At 40.0% G+C, this 18,823-nt stretch overlaps 3 protein-coding genes across 6 annotated transcripts; all 3 read left to right on the top strand.

Moving 5' to 3' along the window:
* Window positions 1-537: 537 nt before the first annotated feature.
* Window positions 538-10,992, top strand: LOC103698709 (syntaxin-81). 4 transcript variants are annotated; one of them, XM_039125101.1, is made up of 9 exons: window positions 1,712-1,964; window positions 2,813-2,911; window positions 5,492-5,654; window positions 6,046-6,129; window positions 6,291-6,395; window positions 7,419-7,568; window positions 8,972-9,211; window positions 9,326-9,457; window positions 10,721-10,992. In XM_039125101.1, the coding sequence occupies exons 3-9, from the start codon at window positions 5,577-5,579 to the stop codon at window positions 10,862-10,864; spliced, it is 933 nt and encodes a 310-aa protein (XP_038981029.1). In that variant the 5' UTR covers window positions 1,712-1,964; window positions 2,813-2,911; window positions 5,492-5,576; the 3' UTR covers window positions 10,865-10,992. The 4 variants fall into 4 exon arrangements, with proteins under 4 accessions (XP_038981032.1, XP_038981029.1, XP_038981030.1 ...); XM_039125104.1 differs by lacking the exons at window positions 1,712-1,964; window positions 2,813-2,911 and adding an exon at window positions 538-625; XM_039125102.1 differs by lacking the exons at window positions 1,712-1,964; window positions 2,813-2,911 and adding an exon at window positions 4,272-5,035.
* A 2,640-nt stretch (window positions 10,993-13,632) lies between these two features.
* On the top strand, window positions 13,633-14,536 carry LOC103698707 (18.1 kDa class I heat shock protein-like). The gene has a single exon (XM_008780750.4). It carries the CDS (start codon window positions 13,746-13,748, stop codon window positions 14,223-14,225), a length of 480 nt encoding a protein of 159 aa, XP_008778972.2. The 5' UTR covers window positions 13,633-13,745; the 3' UTR covers window positions 14,226-14,536.
* A 105-nt stretch (window positions 14,537-14,641) lies between these two features.
* On the top strand, window positions 14,642-18,823 carry LOC103698708 (immediate early response 3-interacting protein 1-like). The gene is made up of 2 exons (XM_039125100.1): window positions 14,642-16,276; window positions 16,396-18,823. Exon 2 carries the CDS (start codon window positions 18,458-18,460, stop codon window positions 18,692-18,694), a length of 237 nt encoding a protein of 78 aa, XP_038981028.1. The 5' UTR covers window positions 14,642-16,276; window positions 16,396-18,457; the 3' UTR covers window positions 18,695-18,823.

Below are 18,823 nucleotides of genomic sequence, written 5' to 3'. Positions count from 1 at the left end.
CCCATTTGCAAACCCTAGGCTGGTTCTCTTCTTCCATCCGGTCAAGGTTTTATGCCTCAGTCTCTCAGGAGCCGTTTGCGAATCAGGCCCCTTAGCTGCAAAAACCTAAAATTTCATGTATGGATCTCTAATCCTATTTGATTTCCATTGCAGCTTTAGACAGTAGCCATTTTGATCGTTCTTGACGAGGAATTTGGGTATTTTTCTTCATCTTTCCATCGGATTTCATTTTCGTTCACGATAATCGTTTAATGCCAAATCTGTCGTGCGGATTGGATTTCTTGGTCCTGTGTTATATTAGGATTTTGAGACATTCGCATGTAGTCTTAGTTCTCTTGGTCTTCTTCACCTTTCTGATGGCTTCTTGTTGTTATTATTGCTTATCCACGGGAATCTGGAGGCCTGGATTAATATGGAAAAAGTTGTAGTTATTTTATTTTATTTTTTCATTGCAACATGCTTTTTTACTTGGTGTTTGAGTACGAATTGATAACTGAATCCATAGGCGTTGTTAATTTTGATATGGGTTTTGCATTTGTGACAGTCTTACCCTATTACTGGATTGTACCGGAGCCATTTTCAATGTCAATGCTGGTAAAACAAGTGATACGGTTTGATGGTAAAGGTAGTAATTTTTACTGCACAATACTTGGTCGCATAGCAGATTAATTTTACCTTCGTCGCTCTAATGTTGAAGCTTACAAATTGAGACTTAGGTGCCACATAAGTGGTGATGAAGTAAGCAAGAATTTTATATTGTATAATAAACTAAGTTGAAGTATATGTGCATAATCATTTTATTATTGCTTTTTTTTTTTCAAATTTGCTGTTTTAAGCAATTAATATGCTGACCGATTCCTCTGAGTTTGAAAACATTGCTGTCAGAGAGAAGCAAGATGAGCAATTTTTTTGATTTTTTTATAAAATATCATTTTTGAGAATATATGATCTTATATATGTATATACAATATTTATTCTTTTTATATGTTTATTTTTAAATAATATTATTTTGAGGAAAAAATAGTATATTTTGAAAATTTTTAAAATATGTTTTGATTGTTATATAATATTGTTTTGAGGAAAAAAAATTTATGCTGATTGTGGGTTTCAAGCACACTAGCTTGACTATGTGCAACGTTTTTCGCTTCACCTCGCAACATGTAAATAACATTCTACTTAAATAATTTTGACATGAGTACTTAAAAGAAAGGAAAAACTCACATGTCCCGTCCAAAACTTTCTATCGTTCGTCTCCTTTTTGTTTTTTATTTCTTTGCTTCTCCTTTTTTTTTTTCTTTCTATCCTCCCCCTTTTTGCCCATCTAGCCTCCTCCTCCTCTTCTCTTTTCCTTTTTTTTTCTTTTTTTTTAACAACATAAAAAAGATCATACACTTCTAATATAGATATGTCCAATAAAGTTAGCAAATTATAGAATATATTCCGGACGGTTAACAGATCAGTCCAAAATACTTTTTTAGGGTGCTCTACCACTAATGAGGCAATCTAGTCCGTAGTATTGTTTGTCAGAGACATACTAGATATCGGGCAGGAGCAAGTGAGCAGTCTTCAAAACCCGTCTTGCATAGGATTTATTTTGTGATACCCAGGAAAAAAAAAAAGAAAAAAAAAAAGAGAGAGAGAGAGGTGGACGGGCCGGCCCGAAAAGACCGGGCCCATCCACCATATACGATCGTGCCTAGGGCACGATCGTGGGAGGAGAAACACAAAAAAAAAAAAAAAAGGGAAGGGGGAGAGCGGCGGCGGCAGCGTCCGGGGAGAGGTTGGTCGCCGGAGGGGTTGATCGCCGGAGAGGAGACCGAGATCCGGCCGGCCACGGAGGAAGTTTTCTTCGGTGAAGACCTCCCGCAAACGGGAGAAAAAGCTTTGGACCCGGGCGTGTGCTCACGGATTTCCTCCTCCGATTGCTCGCCGGAAAGGCCGCCGGAGCACGCCGTCGGACCGAGGTAAGTGTGGCTTCCTTCTTTATGCTTCATTTGCTAGGATTAGGGCCTTGTTGATGGGGTGTTTGGTCGGTGAATCGTCGGAGAAGAGCCCGAAACAGGGTACCCCTGTTTCGGCCTCTCTCTTCCGGATTGTGCCGCCGCCGGCCACCGGGATTGGCCGGGATCTATGGCGGTGGGGTTGGTCAGGTTGCTGTGAGGATCGGAGAGGGATTTCTAGGGTTTTAGAGGGGATGGAGAGAGGTGGACCGAGATCTCCTACCTCGTGATCCCATCTCCCTTCTCTTCCTCTCATCGGTTGGCTGCCGGCCGGCGACGACGGTGAGGTGGTTGCTGGCGGGTGGGGGGAGCCGAGCCACCCTCAGGGTGGTCTTCCGTGGGTGAAGGGGGAGGAGGAAGGGAGGAAAGCATGCCGATTCTTGGGGGAATAAGAAGAAGAAGAAGAAGATATCTCTTCTTCCCTCCTCTTGGCCGGCGATGATGTGGCTAGTGGTGGCTGTGGTGTTGTCGGGTTGGGGAAGGAAAGGGCACAGCCACCATGGCTATTACCCTTAGACCAAAGAGATTTGAAGGAGGGAGATGTACTCCCAACCATGAAGAGAGAGGAATCATTCCTTTATGTTGGTCTCTTTACCGGGACCGGCCATCATCGCCGGCGTGGCAGCGGCCACGGCTGGCGACGACGTAGGCCGGTGGTACAAGATGGGAGTCGGACTATCCCGACTGCCCTAGATCTGGGAGGATTGAGATGTTTGGGGACCTGATGATGGACCCCATAACAGATGAGAATTATGGTTTAAAATATTTAAATATTGAATAATTTAGTTTGTGAAATATAATTGATGTTGTAGAGGAAGAGTCGGCGGAGCCAGGAGGTTTTGATCAGGGGACTCAGCACCCCAGCGCGTAGGTTGCGATTCGGACTGTGTTTGAGTCAGTCTACAATTTCTGTAAGAATCCCTACATCTGAGCACTTCTATGCATATATTGATTTATCGTTGGATTTATTTACGGTTTTGATGTTATTGCTTGTGAGTTGATATGATACATATGAGACGAATTTTTATCAACATATTTTCATTATTATGTTGTTATTGTTTATGAGTTGATGCGGCACCTATGAGGCGTGCATGTTGTTTATAATGAAAATATTGAGATAAATTCATTTGGGAAGAAATAACATATTTTTTGAAAATTTATGAAAATATGTGATGTGATGGGAATGTGATTGAACATGTAAAACTAGACATGTAATATGGGTTGGACTAACCTTGTCATGAGATAGCCTCTACGAGCTTATGCGTAGGATAGCGGCCACGAGCTGATGCGTGGGATAGCCTCCACGGGCTTATGCGTGGGATAGCCTCTACGAGCTTATGCGTAGGATAGCCTCCACGGGCTTACGCGTGGGATAGCCTCTACGAGCTTATGCGTAGGATAGCCTCCACGGGCTTACGCGTGGGATAGCTGCCACGAGCTTATGCGTGGGATTTGTGCAGTCTTGGACTGGGACATGATCTTGGTTAGTCCAACGCCAGAAATGAAAAGTTTGAAAACTTTGGAATTTGAGTAATACGGGAATGGATCACATAATGTGAAAAAGGATTTGTGTATATGTACTGATTACATACATTTGTTGTTTGTTGAGCTTTTGAAATGATGAAATGATATATATATTTTGATACTTGATTATTTTATGATTTTGTTGTGTATGGCTGTTGGGATTCTTACTGGGCTGGAAAAGCTCATACTACACTTCCATTTTTTTTCAAAGGCACTGGATTCGTAGAATCTGTCGGATGGGACAAGAAGTGAGCTCGATCTGGAGTCAGACTGCTAGATAGTTAGAAGTCAATTTATCTTTTATTTATGGACATTTGAAATTATGTAATAAATCAGTACATTGTAGCTGGATTTGATTGAATTACATCAATCTTTGATTTTGGCATTTATGGAATTATTGGAATTGTTGTTTATCTTAGGCCTTGCATGATCTTTAGGGCCTTGCTCTAGGGCTCATGCGGCCGGTCGCGTGCCGGACCCGGGTGACGGGTTCGGGGCGTGACATATTTAATCTTCGATGGTAATGAGATCGGCCCTCAAAACCTACTTCGATGGTCACAGAGGATGCTAGTTGCCAGATCCCGCACTCCACCTTAAACTTCCGAGTTGAAATGAAATATCCTAGCCTGCAGATTTTCCATGAATGTATTCCATCCAGTTAAAGTTTTCTCCCTTTCCCTTAAATCTATTTCCAGTTCAAGAAAGTTCTACCATCTTTTACATTAAAAAAAAAAAAGAAGCTAATGCAAATCCTAGTTACATTCTAGTTTCACCAAATTTCAGCACAAACCACAGATAATGTACTTGCATAAAATTTGCCGAAATTGAAAGCAAACCGAAAACTTTACCTTATTCGAAAGGGCAGCAGTTTTTTCGGATTTCGAGAAAGAATCCTCGGCGCAACTCTTGACGGTCTCGACCAACTTCGTCCCACTGTCGCGAAATCAATTTTCTCGTTAAAAGTCGCCGTTTAACTGCTGGATCGATCTCGACGGCCCGAGTTTGCATCATGCGGTAAACTAAATCATTCCCGAAGTTTCGATCGATGAGAATGTCCTCGTTAGTGGCCCATACATGGACTTTGTCTAGTCCAGGTCCAGATGAACTCCGGCCCAATACTGTTGCAGACCGGCCCTTTATAACCAGGGGTTGTCTTTGTCTTCCTCAATCTCTCTTCGTCTCCCCGTTCCTTTTCCTTCCTCTCTCTCTTCATCAGTTCATCTCCTTTTTCTTTCTCCACTCCATTCCTCCATTCTCCACTCTTATCCTAATCCTTCCATCAATCCTAACGAGCCAATCACCGGCGACGCGCACCACATTCAGATCTCTTCTGCTCGTCTGATCTGCTTTCTTTCTTTTGTCGATTTCAAGTACCGGAGGCTGTGGGTCATCCAAATTCGAGTATAATTATTTCTACGTAGAGCAGCCATCCGAACTAGAACTTGAAAGTGGAATTGATTCGGTGGTTATATCAAGAAATCGAATGGAACCCTAGCCTGAACTTGAAGAAGGTAGATTCTTTTCATCTGTTTGTGCAACATGTCGTCCTTTTCTTATTCTCCTGGTGGATCGTTTGGAAGCCCCAGCTTGGTAAATGCTGCAATTGTTGAAATTCTGTTTTTTCCCCTCTGTTTACTGGATTTTTTTTGAGTAATTTATTATTTGATCTAGGGCTTATCCCTTTTTTTTTCGTGGTGGATTGCTTTGTGACATTCTTCAAGGAAAAATATCGCAAAATCTTTAAATATAGAGAATGGATATGAATGATCAAATTGGTGCTAGAATGGTTTTGAATTTAAATAACATGTTCACTGTATATTTCTTTGCCCTCTGAAAATTCTTTTTCAATTATATACTTAGTTTTGTCTTTCTTTTAAAAGCTGACAGCGCTAAGATTGGCTAGTTTGTGAGATATTACATTTGTCATGTTTGAGCTAGCATTCATTTGAATGTTGTGTCTGCCTCAGATACTGTAAAGAGAAAAGGGAAGTGACAATTTAGATAACAATGAGCACTTGCTAAAGTGGATGCTTGCTTACAATTGGTGAACTCATGGCCAATGTTAGGGATAGAACTGAAGATTTCAAGGATGCTGTCCGTGCTGGGGCTCTTTCCCTCGGATATACTGAGGTTGTTGATTATTTCCAGTACCTTTTGTTTTGTTCCTTTTGGATGTGGGGCAGGCAAAAGCTCCTGAACCTGATTTATGCTTTGCTAACCACTTTAGGAAATTAAATATAATGCTTTGAGCTATTATACTATGTTAAGTGGCAATACCTGCAACATGTAAGTGATATGCATGGCATATGAAAAATCCAAATGCCATGTAATTATATTCAGATTCAAATTTAATGCATGGATCTGAAATTGTCTTATAGAATTAGCATCTAAAGCCCAAGCCTGGGGTGAACTTGCAAAAATTTTGATTCCTATATCGTAAGCAACTTGTTTGCATGCATTAGCTTTGAATCTGTTTGTCTTTTAACAACAGTTGCTCATGGTCCAATTTCACATTTGACAGTCTAAATTGGCTGCAATCTTGGCGTCCTTTATTATGCACAAGCCACCCCAAAGGTCACCATTTACAAAAGCTGCACTCAAGACGGTATGAGAGGCTGCTCTGTCATCTTGATCTCTTCCATATCTTTTGTATTTTAATGTTTTCTTTCTTTGTCCTTTGAGACGGTTGTGATTTAGATTTTGGAAAAAAAACATGTGTTATTGTATGGGAGGTTAATGTTTACATTTTTATGTATTTATTTATAGCTCGAAAGCATCGCAGAATTGGAACGTTTTATTGTAAAGCATCAGAAAGATTATGTGGATTTGCATCGCATTACAGAACAAGAAAGGGACAACATTGAGCATGAAGTGAGTTATTCACCTACTTCCATTAACATCTTACTCTGTCCTATAACATATTAAATTGTTTTGTTCTATCGATAGTTTTTTTTCATACGAATATAGTGTTTGCAATCTCTTTTGGCTTTTGCACCTCTTCTCTAACAATTTCTTGACAGTTGGCATCTTGCAATTTTTTATCAAGAGAACAAAGTCAGAGCTATGTTTTTGAATGGAAGTAACCCAAAGATTCCAATTAGCAGAAACATGTGACTATGTAAGATGATTCTGATTTCCACAAATGGTCTGATTCGCTCACTGTTCAGTGCTTGAGTCATTCTTCATTTTCTTTCAGATCTTGGGACGTAGATTGGATGTTGCCTAATTTGAAAGCTAAATCAATGTGAGGGACCAATTGGATAGGGAACATTTTTTAACATATTTAACAATTGTGTGTACTTTAGATGGCACCCTGATTTGGCATAATCTTTTCTAGCATTTGGTCTGAGTTTTTTAAACTATTGAATGTTCTGGGACTTTATGTATATATTTTAGGTAGATTCATGTGCATGGTCCCTTTGATTGCCTAATGTATTGTAAGAAAAATATCCTTCGATAATTCTCCTGGAAGTTGGTGGATGATAATTGGGCCCTCTGCTCAAAGTGATGTTATTTGGTGTAGACATTGACCTTGACACATGGTCATTGTAACTAGATGTGCTGAAGAGAAGGGCATTACAGAAATGCATTATGTATTCTTGCTTTGCTGTTAGTTGTCTCATGCCGGATACTTGTTGAAAGCTTTAGAGGTCCTATTAGTTGTGTATCCACTGCTTAAGACTCATTATTCATTTACTTTTATAGGCAATCATGAAATCCTAACGTAAATATTTGGCACATAATATGTTACTTCAATTGTGAAACAGTTTTTTTTAATGTTTACTCAGTAGTATGATCTATTTCACATGGCTTATTTTTAATGATTGGTGGAGCACTGCTGGGATATTCTTGTTAATCTTTGTCTTTCTATTGATTAATGAGTTCTCTTTTCAGGTTGGTGTTTTTGTAAAAGCATGCAAGGACCAGATAGATATTCTTAAGAATAGAATACATGATGAAGAGAAGAACGGAAATTCTAAGACATGGCTTCGCATACGGGATGATACTTCTCATGCTGATATGGTAGCTCACAGGCATGGTGTGGTATGAATTAATGACCTTTCTTTGTGCATGATTCCTGGAAATAAACAATGGGGTTATAATGTTTTCATTCCTGCTACCTTGTTGTTTAATATGCTGGTTATAACATGTCTTGTAAAATCTATCAAGAAATTGCTTTATTCTATAGGTGTGCTCCAAATTTTGCCATACTACTTATGATGTCATTTTTCATTTCTTTAGGAAAAATCAAAAATTGGTGGAGGTGCATCATCAACCATTTTGTTAATATATGAAATAACAGCAGTAGACGGACAAAGATGAGGATATGTGCCCTTGAAAGTATAATGGTCTAGTGTTAATTATCAGTATGATGGCTATGTCAATGTGTGAGATTAGGAAAAAAGAGTGTATCTCAAAGTTGATTGTCTTTCTATATTCTGCCTGGTTTCCTATTATCATGTTGTGCTTCTGTGAGTGCTTGGTTGCATTAGTCTCATTTGTCGGTCTGCAAGGCTCCTGAATCACTATTTTTCTCTATAAAGAAAGTATCTTGTGGATGTGGCTGTTTTTTTCTGTTCTTACGTTTATCTAGTGAAACTTTTTTGGAATATTTACAGATACATCTATTGGACTTAAAGTAATTGCTCAACCATGAATTTTGATTTTGTAGGAAGCATTAGTTCTTAATGAAAATTTCATATATTTCCTTGCAAGAATCTTTATGGCACAACAATTTTTGCAGTCTGTGTGCTGAAATATCTTTCTTAACTTTACTGTCTCCATTATGAAAGATAATGGTCTACAGTGACTTTAGATTCTTTCATATGTTACTCTGAACCTCAGCTCACTTATATTGACTTCCAAAATGTCCTTGGGAATTCATATCAAGCAAGACTGAGGTGGTTTCTTGTCTGCTATTAGGTTGGACTGACCAATGTACTGTTACCCCAGTTTGACATGGTTGATTTATGGCTCAACTAGATTAGGTTTGAGCTTAATTATTACACTGTTAACATATTTTTTTAAATAAAAAAAAGAATATGGGCATACAAATGTGACCTGTAGGTGATTGTATGAACCGCTAGTGGCTTTTCAACCAGCAAAAGAATTACCTTTTTTTATTTCCATTTTGGGAGTTTGAGCAAGTTAGAAAAGAAAGGTATATAGGTGCATTGTTGTTTGATGTTGCTTACTCTTGTTCTTACAAGTGCGAGATAAAGGGGGCAGTCTGATCTTTTTGATCAATTGAAAGGTGTTGCATTACTTAATAGAATATCTTTTGTAGCATTTTGTCGAGTATTTCATTAGGTAAAGGTAGTTTCTGTGGATGCAGGATTTTGATGTGTCCATTTGTAATTCCTCTGGATTTGGTTTGCTTGTATTTTGGCTTTTAAGATTGAATTCCATGTTTACAATTTTCCTGCTAATTGTCTTCCTTACTGCAGGTTTTGATTCTGAGTGAGCGGCTCCACTCGGTCACTGCTCGGTTTGACCGGCTTAGATCTATACGCTTTCAGGATGCTATTAATAGGGCAATGCCAAGAAGAAAGATGCCGAGAATAGCTGACTCAAAATCTTTTGAAGCCTCTAAACCGGAGCTTACAGATCTTGGAGAGCAAATGCTGCCTTCAGGACCTGTGAAAGTCCAGGATCAACTTCTGGACGATGAAACAAGAGCTCTTCAGGTTATTAATCTTTAAAATGAGTAAGAGTTGATTTTAGTTTAACTATATATTTTCGGAAAAGTCAAGGTCTTCTTTGGCAATTGATAAATTTCTTTTCACAATGTACTTTATTAGGTAGAGTTGACGGGTCTCCTTGATGCTGTTCAAGAAACAGAAACTAAGATGGTGGAGATGTCAGCATTGAATCATCTCATGTCGACCCATGTTCTACAGCAAGCTCAGCAGATTGAGCATTTGTATGAACAGGTTAGCAGCTTGTTTGTTTAATGTTGATATTTAGTTCCTCACTTGGTTCATCTGATAGATACCTGACTACCTTCCTTGCCTCATTAGTGGACATATTGCTTATTGCTATTTGTATTGGGTTTTTTTTTCCTATGTCATGAAGATAATATAATTAGACTGAACCATCTGCCAATTAGTATCCTTTTCTTTTCTTTACATGAAAATCTCTCATTAGTAATATCGTAAGAACATCTAGATTTCTGTACTACTAGTGAGTATCAAGTAGAGTTCCCTGTTGATCGCATAAGTTTCAGGTTGTAGTCACATGGAATTTAATGTGGAATTGATGGGTAGATCTCTGGCCTAGGACTATCCATTGGGATTGTTGTTGAGGACAATGGTGAAATGTGAAAATCCTGGCATTAGGACGTTTTTGCTATGGTATCTGCTCTACAAGAGGTATGCAAGTTCTGTCTAGGTCGGAGCTATATGAGGAATTTGTTACCAGCAGGAGGGCATTGGCGAGTGTTGACAGAGCTGCTGCTTTTTATTTTCTTTGGCCTGTCAGTCTGTGTAGTCTGTAGGCATCTGAAGACCCTGTAGGCTACAATAGAGGTTAAAAGAAAGCCATGATGGGTCCCATATGTCGATATGGTTATGTATTCTGGAAGTATGGAAACTCATGGGCAGAAGGAAGCAGCAATCCTTTGAAGCCAGCTTTCCTTCTAGATGCTGTTGCAGCATTGCAAGGTGTTTAGGATCACTGTTATGTTGTGCTAGGGGTGGATCCCAATGAGATGATGGATCAGTCATCCTTTTGACAATGGTAAGAAAAACAAATAGTGGTTGCTCTTGTATTTTTCGGGACAAAGGCTTGGAAGAAATGATGGCAACTCCTTGAGGCTGCTATTCCATTTAGGAAAACAAGTCATGCTTGCGTGTTTAATGAGAGGCAGATTTACACAACAAAAGGCAAAAAAACAGGGAAAGAAAATAAAGTGATGAAAACCAATTATTTGTATTTTGAGTCGATAATGAAAACATAAACTTTCTATAGTCCTTTGCTTCTTTTTTTTCTCTCTTTTATTTGCCTTTTAGTTTTTATACACATAATTCAGAACTCCTCTCACTGATTTCATAGGCACTCCTGCATTTCATACTTATTTTTAGTGGTTCTAGTCAATGTGCTCGATATTTCCAAAATAAAAGTGAATCTTGTACTTAGATTTACTAATATTGTTCTATGCAAATCTGATTTCTGAGCATCTTTTCTGTGGTTCTCAGGCAATTGAAGCTACAAAGAATGTGGAGCAAGGTAACAAGGAACTCTCTCAAGCAGTCCAGCGAAATAGCAGCAGCAGAACTTTTCTTTTGCTCTTTTTGTTTGTCCTTACTTTCGCCATTCTCTTTCTCGACTGGTATAGCTGAGTAGAGATGTAATTTTTCATTCCTTTCTTCTTGATGCCCAAATGACATAACTTAAAGCAGTAAACCAAGCGTACAGATCTATAATTAGTTTTATGGCCATAGTGAGTATTGTTACTTTTAAAATTGAATCTGATGATCCTTTTAATGTTAAAAGTAGGCAAGCAAGCATAAATCCTATTACCATCTTTGGAGGCCCCAAGTTTTCCAATGACAAAAATCATGCTTTCGCTGGCTGTGCCTATGAGTGAGAAGGGTTTGATGCTACCTGATATTTATGAACAAGTTATTCAGTGTACGATATACCTCGTCCAATCAGTTGATGTCATGCGGTGATTTTATGCGATGCCGGATTTAAGCCGAGAAAACAGCTGATTCCCGTCCTTTATGACCCCACCCCAACTTGGTGGCGACCATGGAAAGGGAATCCTGCGATCAATCACTGACTTCCAAGCGTGCAGACTAGTTCCACATGAATGAAGTCTCATGATCTGCATATACATTTTAAGATCTATCAGCTTCCCGTGTACCTCTGGTGAAATGAAAGTACCGTGTAAGCGTGCAAATCCTCCATGCTTCATCCATATTATGTGCGTACAATTAGTTGGTGTAAAGGAACCGGTGCTGCATTAATTTTTGTGAGGATCCCAAGTTCCCAACTGGTAGCCTTGTACCGACGCGTAACGACGTTTGCGAGGATCCCTACTGGTGCAAGCGCATGGTAGAGAAATTAGATAATATCCACGCTTCTCTTTCTTGGGACTTTAGATCCGGTCTCATCCCAATTTGTTTGAGGAGATTGTTGGCCTCTCAAAGCAGCTATCTGTCCATGACTCGTCTTGAACTGTTACCTTTCGGCTTCAATTCGCGACTTGGAAAAAACCAGGTCTAGCCTCAGGTTTTAGAACCTGGCCCGGCCAGAAGTATTTCCTGAATTAGGGCAGGCCCTGACATGATAGCTATGACTCCTTTGGCTAGAGGTGGTAATTGGTGCGACGGGGACGAAATTCTCAACCTTTACATTAATATCTGATTTATTTATAATCGAGTTGGAAGATAGGAAATATACATTCAACCATCAACTTGTTCAAGTTTTCACTTATCAATCATTTGTTCAAGTTTTCACTTATCAATCATATGTGCGACTAAAAAATAAGACAAAAGATAGCATACAAAGATCACATACAATAAAATTAAATTTAATTTCATAAAGCATCATCATCATAATCAATTTAAAAATTTAGCTTATATGATATTTCTAAATTAGCTAAAGATAAAACCAGCTAAAATGAAATTCCATGTGTTAAATCATATAACTCCTCATGTCCATCACTTTTGATAATATGCTTAAAAAAAAGAAAAACAGCGATCTGAACTACATGGAAGAAATTCTGAAATTAGAGAGCTTCATCTATATCATAATTTTGTTTTTGCTAAATCGGGTGATTCATACGATTCTGATACGAATACATCTAAAAAAATCAAAAAAGTAGCATGTCTCAAAATGCCCCTGAGGCAAGAAAACCATCCGTTCACAACCCATCGTTGGAATGATGGGCAACAAAAGAGGCCATCCAGACTGCGGCTCCATTAGCTTCTCAGTATATGTATGTAATAATAAATTAGGTGCCTCCTCTCAATAGGCTCCAAATGTACTGTAACGAGGGATGGACACCCAACTCCCTAACTTGGCCCTGAATCCACAAGATCACCGTGACAAAATTACTCTTTATAAAGATGGAGTCAACTCCCAATTTGCGTCGGACATAATGGCTAATACCTGCTCAGCCCTTAATTCTGCATCAAGCACCGAGGTATCAAAAATTAAGCTACCACCTGCAACAACTAGCCTCGAATCCGAGCCTCGGATCATAAAGCCCACTCCACTGCTGGTGCCGCTTTCCAACACACAACCATTGAAGTTTACTTTGAGGAAGCTCGGGGGTGAAAACTTCCAAGATATGAACATCGTCGTGGATGCTACAAGAGCTAAAGAGCTCTTGTAGCATCAAAGATATTCCATCAGTGTGCAATTGGATGATCTCCGCATCATGAACAAAGGGCTCTCTCCAATAAAAAAATATTAGAGGTAAGTTGCTTTCTCAAAAAAATCAAGCATTCCGAGCCAACCAGATATGATAAGCAATATAGGTAGCCAACGAGATATGATAAGCATTCCAAAGAGGCCTTAGCTAACCTCCACAGTTAGGGCTTAGGCCACGTGCTCCCAGTGGAAGAGAGCATAGTCAACAGACTCCTTCACATCACAACTAAAGAAGATAGGAGAAATGTTCAGGCCCCTTTTGCTTAGAACCCTCCAGTCGGAATATGGCCCTAAGAAAGCTTCTAGATGATCAGAGCACCTCTAGGATGAACTCGGAGCTTCAAGGTCCCTACTGGATAATTCCTAGCCGACTAGTTGCCTACTGGATAATCCCAGGTGACCCATCGGGTTACCGAACCTCACCCATTTGCGATCAATACTGATTTAACGTGAAACCAGTCGCCGACCTCAATTTATTGGGGATGGATTTTGGCAGGCTGGGTCGGATTTCGGCACCCCTACAGGTGAGGCCGCGCTCTAGCCTGATCTTTTAGTTCGGAGCTTGCTTCGGGCCTAGGCCCACCCAGCCCATTTACAACCTTGCCGTTTCCGCAGCAGCCAGCAAGTCTCTCTAGAAGACCGTAGTACCGTCGCGAACTCGCCAGGCGAGAAGGTCAGAGAAGCTTCGCGAACGATCTGTTCACTCGATAAATATCTCCTTCTTTCTTCCTCCCCTCATCCGCGGAAGTTCCTAGGAATACTCGTCTTGCAAAAGCTATCCGTCGTCTCAATCATCTTTCCCTCTATCTTTTCTTTAGTTCCTTGATCGTTTAGAAGAAAATGTCGCTTATCCCTCGCGGCTGGGGTTTTGGGTCGAGCATCTTCGATCCCTGGGATCCCTTCGAGGGCTTCCCGTTCGACACCTCCCTCTCCTCCTTCCCTCGTCTTTCCCTTCCTAGTGACTCGTCCGCCTTCGCCAACGCCCGCATCGACTGGAAGGAGACCCCGGAGGCCCACGTCTTCAAGGCCGACCTCCCTGGCGTCAAAAAGGAGGAGCTGAAGGTGGAGGTGGAGGAGGGAAACCTCCTCCAGATCAGCGGCGAGCGGAGCCGGGAGCAGGAGGAAAAGACCGACACGTGGCACCGCGTCGAGAGGAGCAGCGGCAAGTTCTTGAGGCGGTTCCGGCTGCCGGATAACGCGAAGATGGACCAGGTGAAGGCGGCCGTGGAGAACGGAGTGCTCACGGTGACCGTTCCCAAGGAGGAGGCCAAGAAGTCGGAGGTGAAATCCATCGAGATCTCTGGCCGAGGATCCTTTTGAAGGAAAAAGGTCTAGTGCAGGCGTCCTGTTTGTGTTTTGTTCTCAGTTAAGTGTGACTGGTCGTTTGTTGTTACTAGTGTGAACAGTCTGAAGGGTCTTTCATCTTTTTAGCGCCTACATCCACCTGCTGTGTCATGCTTCGTGAGGAGTTTTTTCTTTCTGGAATATCAGTTGCAACCTATGTAAGATTTGAACGTGAATAGATGCTACTGTTTTTTTTCTCGAATAGGTAGTAAAGTGTTCTGCTACTGTTTTGGACTTGAGAAACAAAAGCATCATGTTGTTTATTCGCAAGGGAAATTTGGTTTGAACCATCAAATTCTAAAATCTTCGTCAGGTCTAGTAACAAATATTAGCTAGTGCGAGCTACTTTACTGCTGAGTGTTACTCTATTCAGTAGTAGATGTTTCATTTGGTCAAATATCGGTTGTTACTTTCTTTTCAGGGCAACTTCATGACCATCCTTTTCTTTTCCAGAAGATGGTAATCAAATACTCGTGCAGCGTTTCATAGACATACCCAGAAACTGGATAAAGAAGAATCAATACTGGCCATGCTTTTTTTTTCCCCAAAAATTTGTTTGTTTCCTCATACATTCTTTTGAAGCGGCGCTTTTCATCTTTTTATTTTGGTGTGATAATGAAGATGGATCCTTCAGGTGATTTTGGATGCTCAGAAATTTGTATGTCGTTACTGGGGGACTTCTGAACAATGTAGCTTTTTAATAGATATTTAGATGCAGCAATTTCCTCTTGAGCTGTATCTATTGAATTCAAGAGATGTGCGGACACAGGCTCATCCGGCCATACCTCCTGTTTTTCATCAAAAACCCAATCAATGATGATCTTAATGTGTAGCACGATGCATGGATCTTTAGATCTGCACGTCTAGTTTTTCTGACGTACGAGGCCTTCCGTGGACATGGGCAGCAGTTTTATCAACTCCGATTATTAGAAGAAGAAGAAGAAACTCTGGCTAAGCATATGAAGGTAGTGCAGAAACAAATCTGCAGATCAGCTGGGCATCAAGTTGATCAACTGGAGATAATGAAAAAAAATTATGCTATCAAATGTTGCGGGTTGGTTCTGTCTCGGCTCCTAAAGTTCACAGCTCCACCATTTAGGCGACAACGAGGAACACAACGTCCATTGATCAGAAGAGTCGAGCAATGCCTCCTCCAGCTCCAACGTGATGCTACCGAAGTATTAGATTTCAGCGCTCTTTAGAAAAGGTCTTCAAATAAGATGCCAGAATCTTAGGTTCCTACCATTGCCCAACTCACTCAAACTGCCTTCAAATCTCTACTAATACCCCCCCGTACAGAGAGAACATAAGAATGGATTTTATGTTAAATCTTCCAGAGGGGCTTTGAATAGTTTCTAAGCCGTTTTGTTAGCATAATTTTAAAGATATAATATTTTTTTATTAGCATAATTTTATATCATCTTATATTCTTATTTTTTATTAGTGTTTTTATTAGAGTAATTTTAGAAATCATATAACAATATTTTAGCACATTGCGCTACGACTCACCTAGTAGCATATGCTAGAAATGAATTCTCATAATAAGAAAATGCGAAATTACAACCAGATATCCATATCACCCTACAAAAACACTGGCATTACCGTAACATCGCTATTATCCCACACACAAACAGACCATAAACGTTAATTTTAGTTGCCACTAACATTGCAAAGCCCCTCTGGCTCGAAATTTCAACCGGAGATCTCGCTGGATTTCGCCTCGGGCTTCTTGATCTCCTCCTACACCCGATCGTTTCGTTTCCGCTGGAGTTTCTGGCTTGCTCCGGCTTCTCTTCGACAGGACCCAGAAGGAAGATATAGAATCCTCCGGTACCTTCATCTTACTTTGACCGCGTAGACCCGGACTGCGCCGCTTCGAAGCGGGTCCGTTTCCAGCTGGAATGGTCTAGATTAACCAGGTCGAGGTCGAAGTCGAAATTTAGAGAGATTCGCCATTCTTCCTCATCCAGGATAACACGGCAGGTTGGAGAAAAGCGCGGCAACGTTCCCCGAAGGGAGAGATCCAGGTTTCATTCTTTTCTTTTCAGTTTTCTTTCTCTTGAATGGGAAGTCGTATTCGTTGCAAAATAATCGCGTACCCTTTTTGTGTGATTTTTCGTCTGTATTTTTTTTTTAATCGAGCAAGATTGAAGCATGGAAAAATCGAGAGGATTCGCAGGTCGATTTCCTTTTTTTTTCTCTCTAAAACGGTTCTTTGATTGATGCGATAGGATTGCCTAAACTGAGCTTCTTGGTTAATTCTAGCCGTTGTAAGGTAAATTTTTTGATCCCTTTCCCGTGTTACCATTTATTGGTCCTTCTTTTCCATTTGTTTTCGTTCCTTTGAAGATTTCGATTGGTCTAGCAAATCCCCTTTTCAAAAATTATGCAGAATATGCGGGTGTTATGTGGCGCCTGATTTGGTCGAAGATTTGATTTAATTGGACGTCATAAATTTGTTGCCCCATCGAACCCTAACTCTACATCCCCACTAGCTTGTATGACGGATTTGTGATCTTGCTTGTTATGAACTTGAATAGATTGCCCGAGAAACTGCGATCAGACGAGATCGTATTTCCTTTTATTTGCATCTTATGGGTTAGCATTTTGTTTCTTCTATAGTACTAATCTTGCACTTTGTGCGAGCTTTGATTCTTTAAGATCTTCATTGTGGACTACTTCATTTTTAACTTCATATCATAATTGAATAGATATTGGAGTTAGCCTTGCGATTCGTAGAACATTTTGGTGGCATGTACTGTTCAAGCTTTGAACCATGATCTAACACTGTTCCCAGGGAAGTAGAATTTACAAGGTTAGCTTGTTATAGAGGTTTAGCGTACTTATCAGTCTTCCATCAAAGTGAATGCTGATGACCTGAGAACACATCCAGTTAATAAGCACTGAAAAACTTTTTCTTTTTCTGTTTTTCATTTTTAATATACATGGGTTTTCAGGGTCATGCCTATATTCGAGTCAGGAGGGCATAAGTAACCAGATATGTCACAGTGAGAGTCTAACTATAAAGGCTGGATTTGTTCTATAATTTAGGTTCTATTTCTAAACTATAAGAAACTGAAGTCTAGGACTTGGAGGCTTAGGCTCTGGGAGTGATAATGGAGACTGGACAATGAAGAGGAAGCGTAAATAAATAGAAAGCGACAGTATGCAAGAAAGGTTGAAGAGAACGATGCAAATGTTAAATGTCATTGTTCTGTGGGGTGCTTGATTTGCTGTTGGATTATCGTGAATAATTTTAAGCATGTTATTCGAGTACAAATGCATGTAATGCACTAATGCCGCCCTTTTTTAACTGTAAAGTAAGAGCATCTACGATTTAATTGGATAAAGGTTATGTCTGCTGGAGGAAATTAGTTATATAAATTAGCTTTCTAGCTCAGTGGAGCAAATATTTTGTAGATGGAAAATGAGTTTGTTCTCTTATTAAGCTGTTAAGGGACTTGTCATTAGGTGCGTATCATTCCAATCCCGGAGTTCCCAATAGCTTATGAGGTAGTTAACAGCTGTACTAGTCTTTGATATTGGTACTTAGAAGAACATGTTAAGGGATTACTGTTTTTTATCAAGCTTGGAGATAATATACTTTGAAGAACGGATTAAGCACATGTTTGGAGATATACTTTGCTAAGAAAAACCTTTTGTAGTTTGGCCTGTAATAATGGTTAAATTGTGAGCAACCATTACATGGATAAAGAATATTTTGAACTTTGAAGCAAATATATTTATCTTTAGATTAAATATTGCAGTGCTGCTACTATATCTGTATTCTGTAATGGAGCAGATTTCCCCCCACCCCCAACTCTTTTTTACTTTGTCTTTCAGTAGCCCTTGAAGCTACTTGCTTGTATGGTCTACGGTTCTTCAATTTTAACAAAACTAAAGTGGACTTTAGTTTAATTAAATGCTGAAAAGATGACCTCAAAGAACATGTCCTGATAGTGTGAAGACATCTCTTGAAAATAATGTCTTTGTTACCTGTGGCACCAACATGGTCGGATTCAGTAGTGGCTTGGTTAGCACTCTAATGAGCTATTTACCCATCAACTTAATGCTTTTCTTTTGGTGGGGAGAGGGAGGGGGCGCTTCCTTTTGCCTCTTCAAGAACCAAGTAGTTATCTGACAAGCTGTTGAGATCTATATAACCTGGCAAACATTTTTGGTGTAAAGCAGGACTGCATTGTGCAGAAATGGGCTTGTGGACATTGCTTGAGGGTTTTTTGCTTCTTGCAAATGCATTGGCAATATTGAATGAGGACAGATTTCTTGCTCCTAGAGGGTGGAGTTTCTCTGAAGTTTCAGGAACTGGTCAAGCAAAGTCATTGAAGGGCCAACTCATAGGGCTTATCTATGCAACACAGTATTTGAGAGTTCCACTTATAATTCTAAATGTTATCACAATTCTTGTGAAGTTGGTCTCCGGCTGAGTTTGACATGTCATTGATCAATTGTTCCTGTCAAAATTTTGTTTGTTTGAACTTCATTTAACTGTAATTCAACTAAACGTGCCTGCACTGTGTGGGGATCCAATTTTCTCCATGTGTTGTTGATGTTCA

The sequence above is a fragment of the Phoenix dactylifera genome, chromosome 3 (assembly GCF_009389715.1).
Source record: "Phoenix dactylifera cultivar Barhee BC4 chromosome 3, palm_55x_up_171113_PBpolish2nd_filt_p, whole genome shotgun sequence".
Taxonomy (NCBI): domain Eukaryota; kingdom Viridiplantae; phylum Streptophyta; class Magnoliopsida; order Arecales; family Arecaceae; genus Phoenix; species Phoenix dactylifera.
The sequence above is the reverse complement of the archived record's forward strand: the minus strand, read 5'-3'. Positions and strand labels throughout refer to the sequence as shown.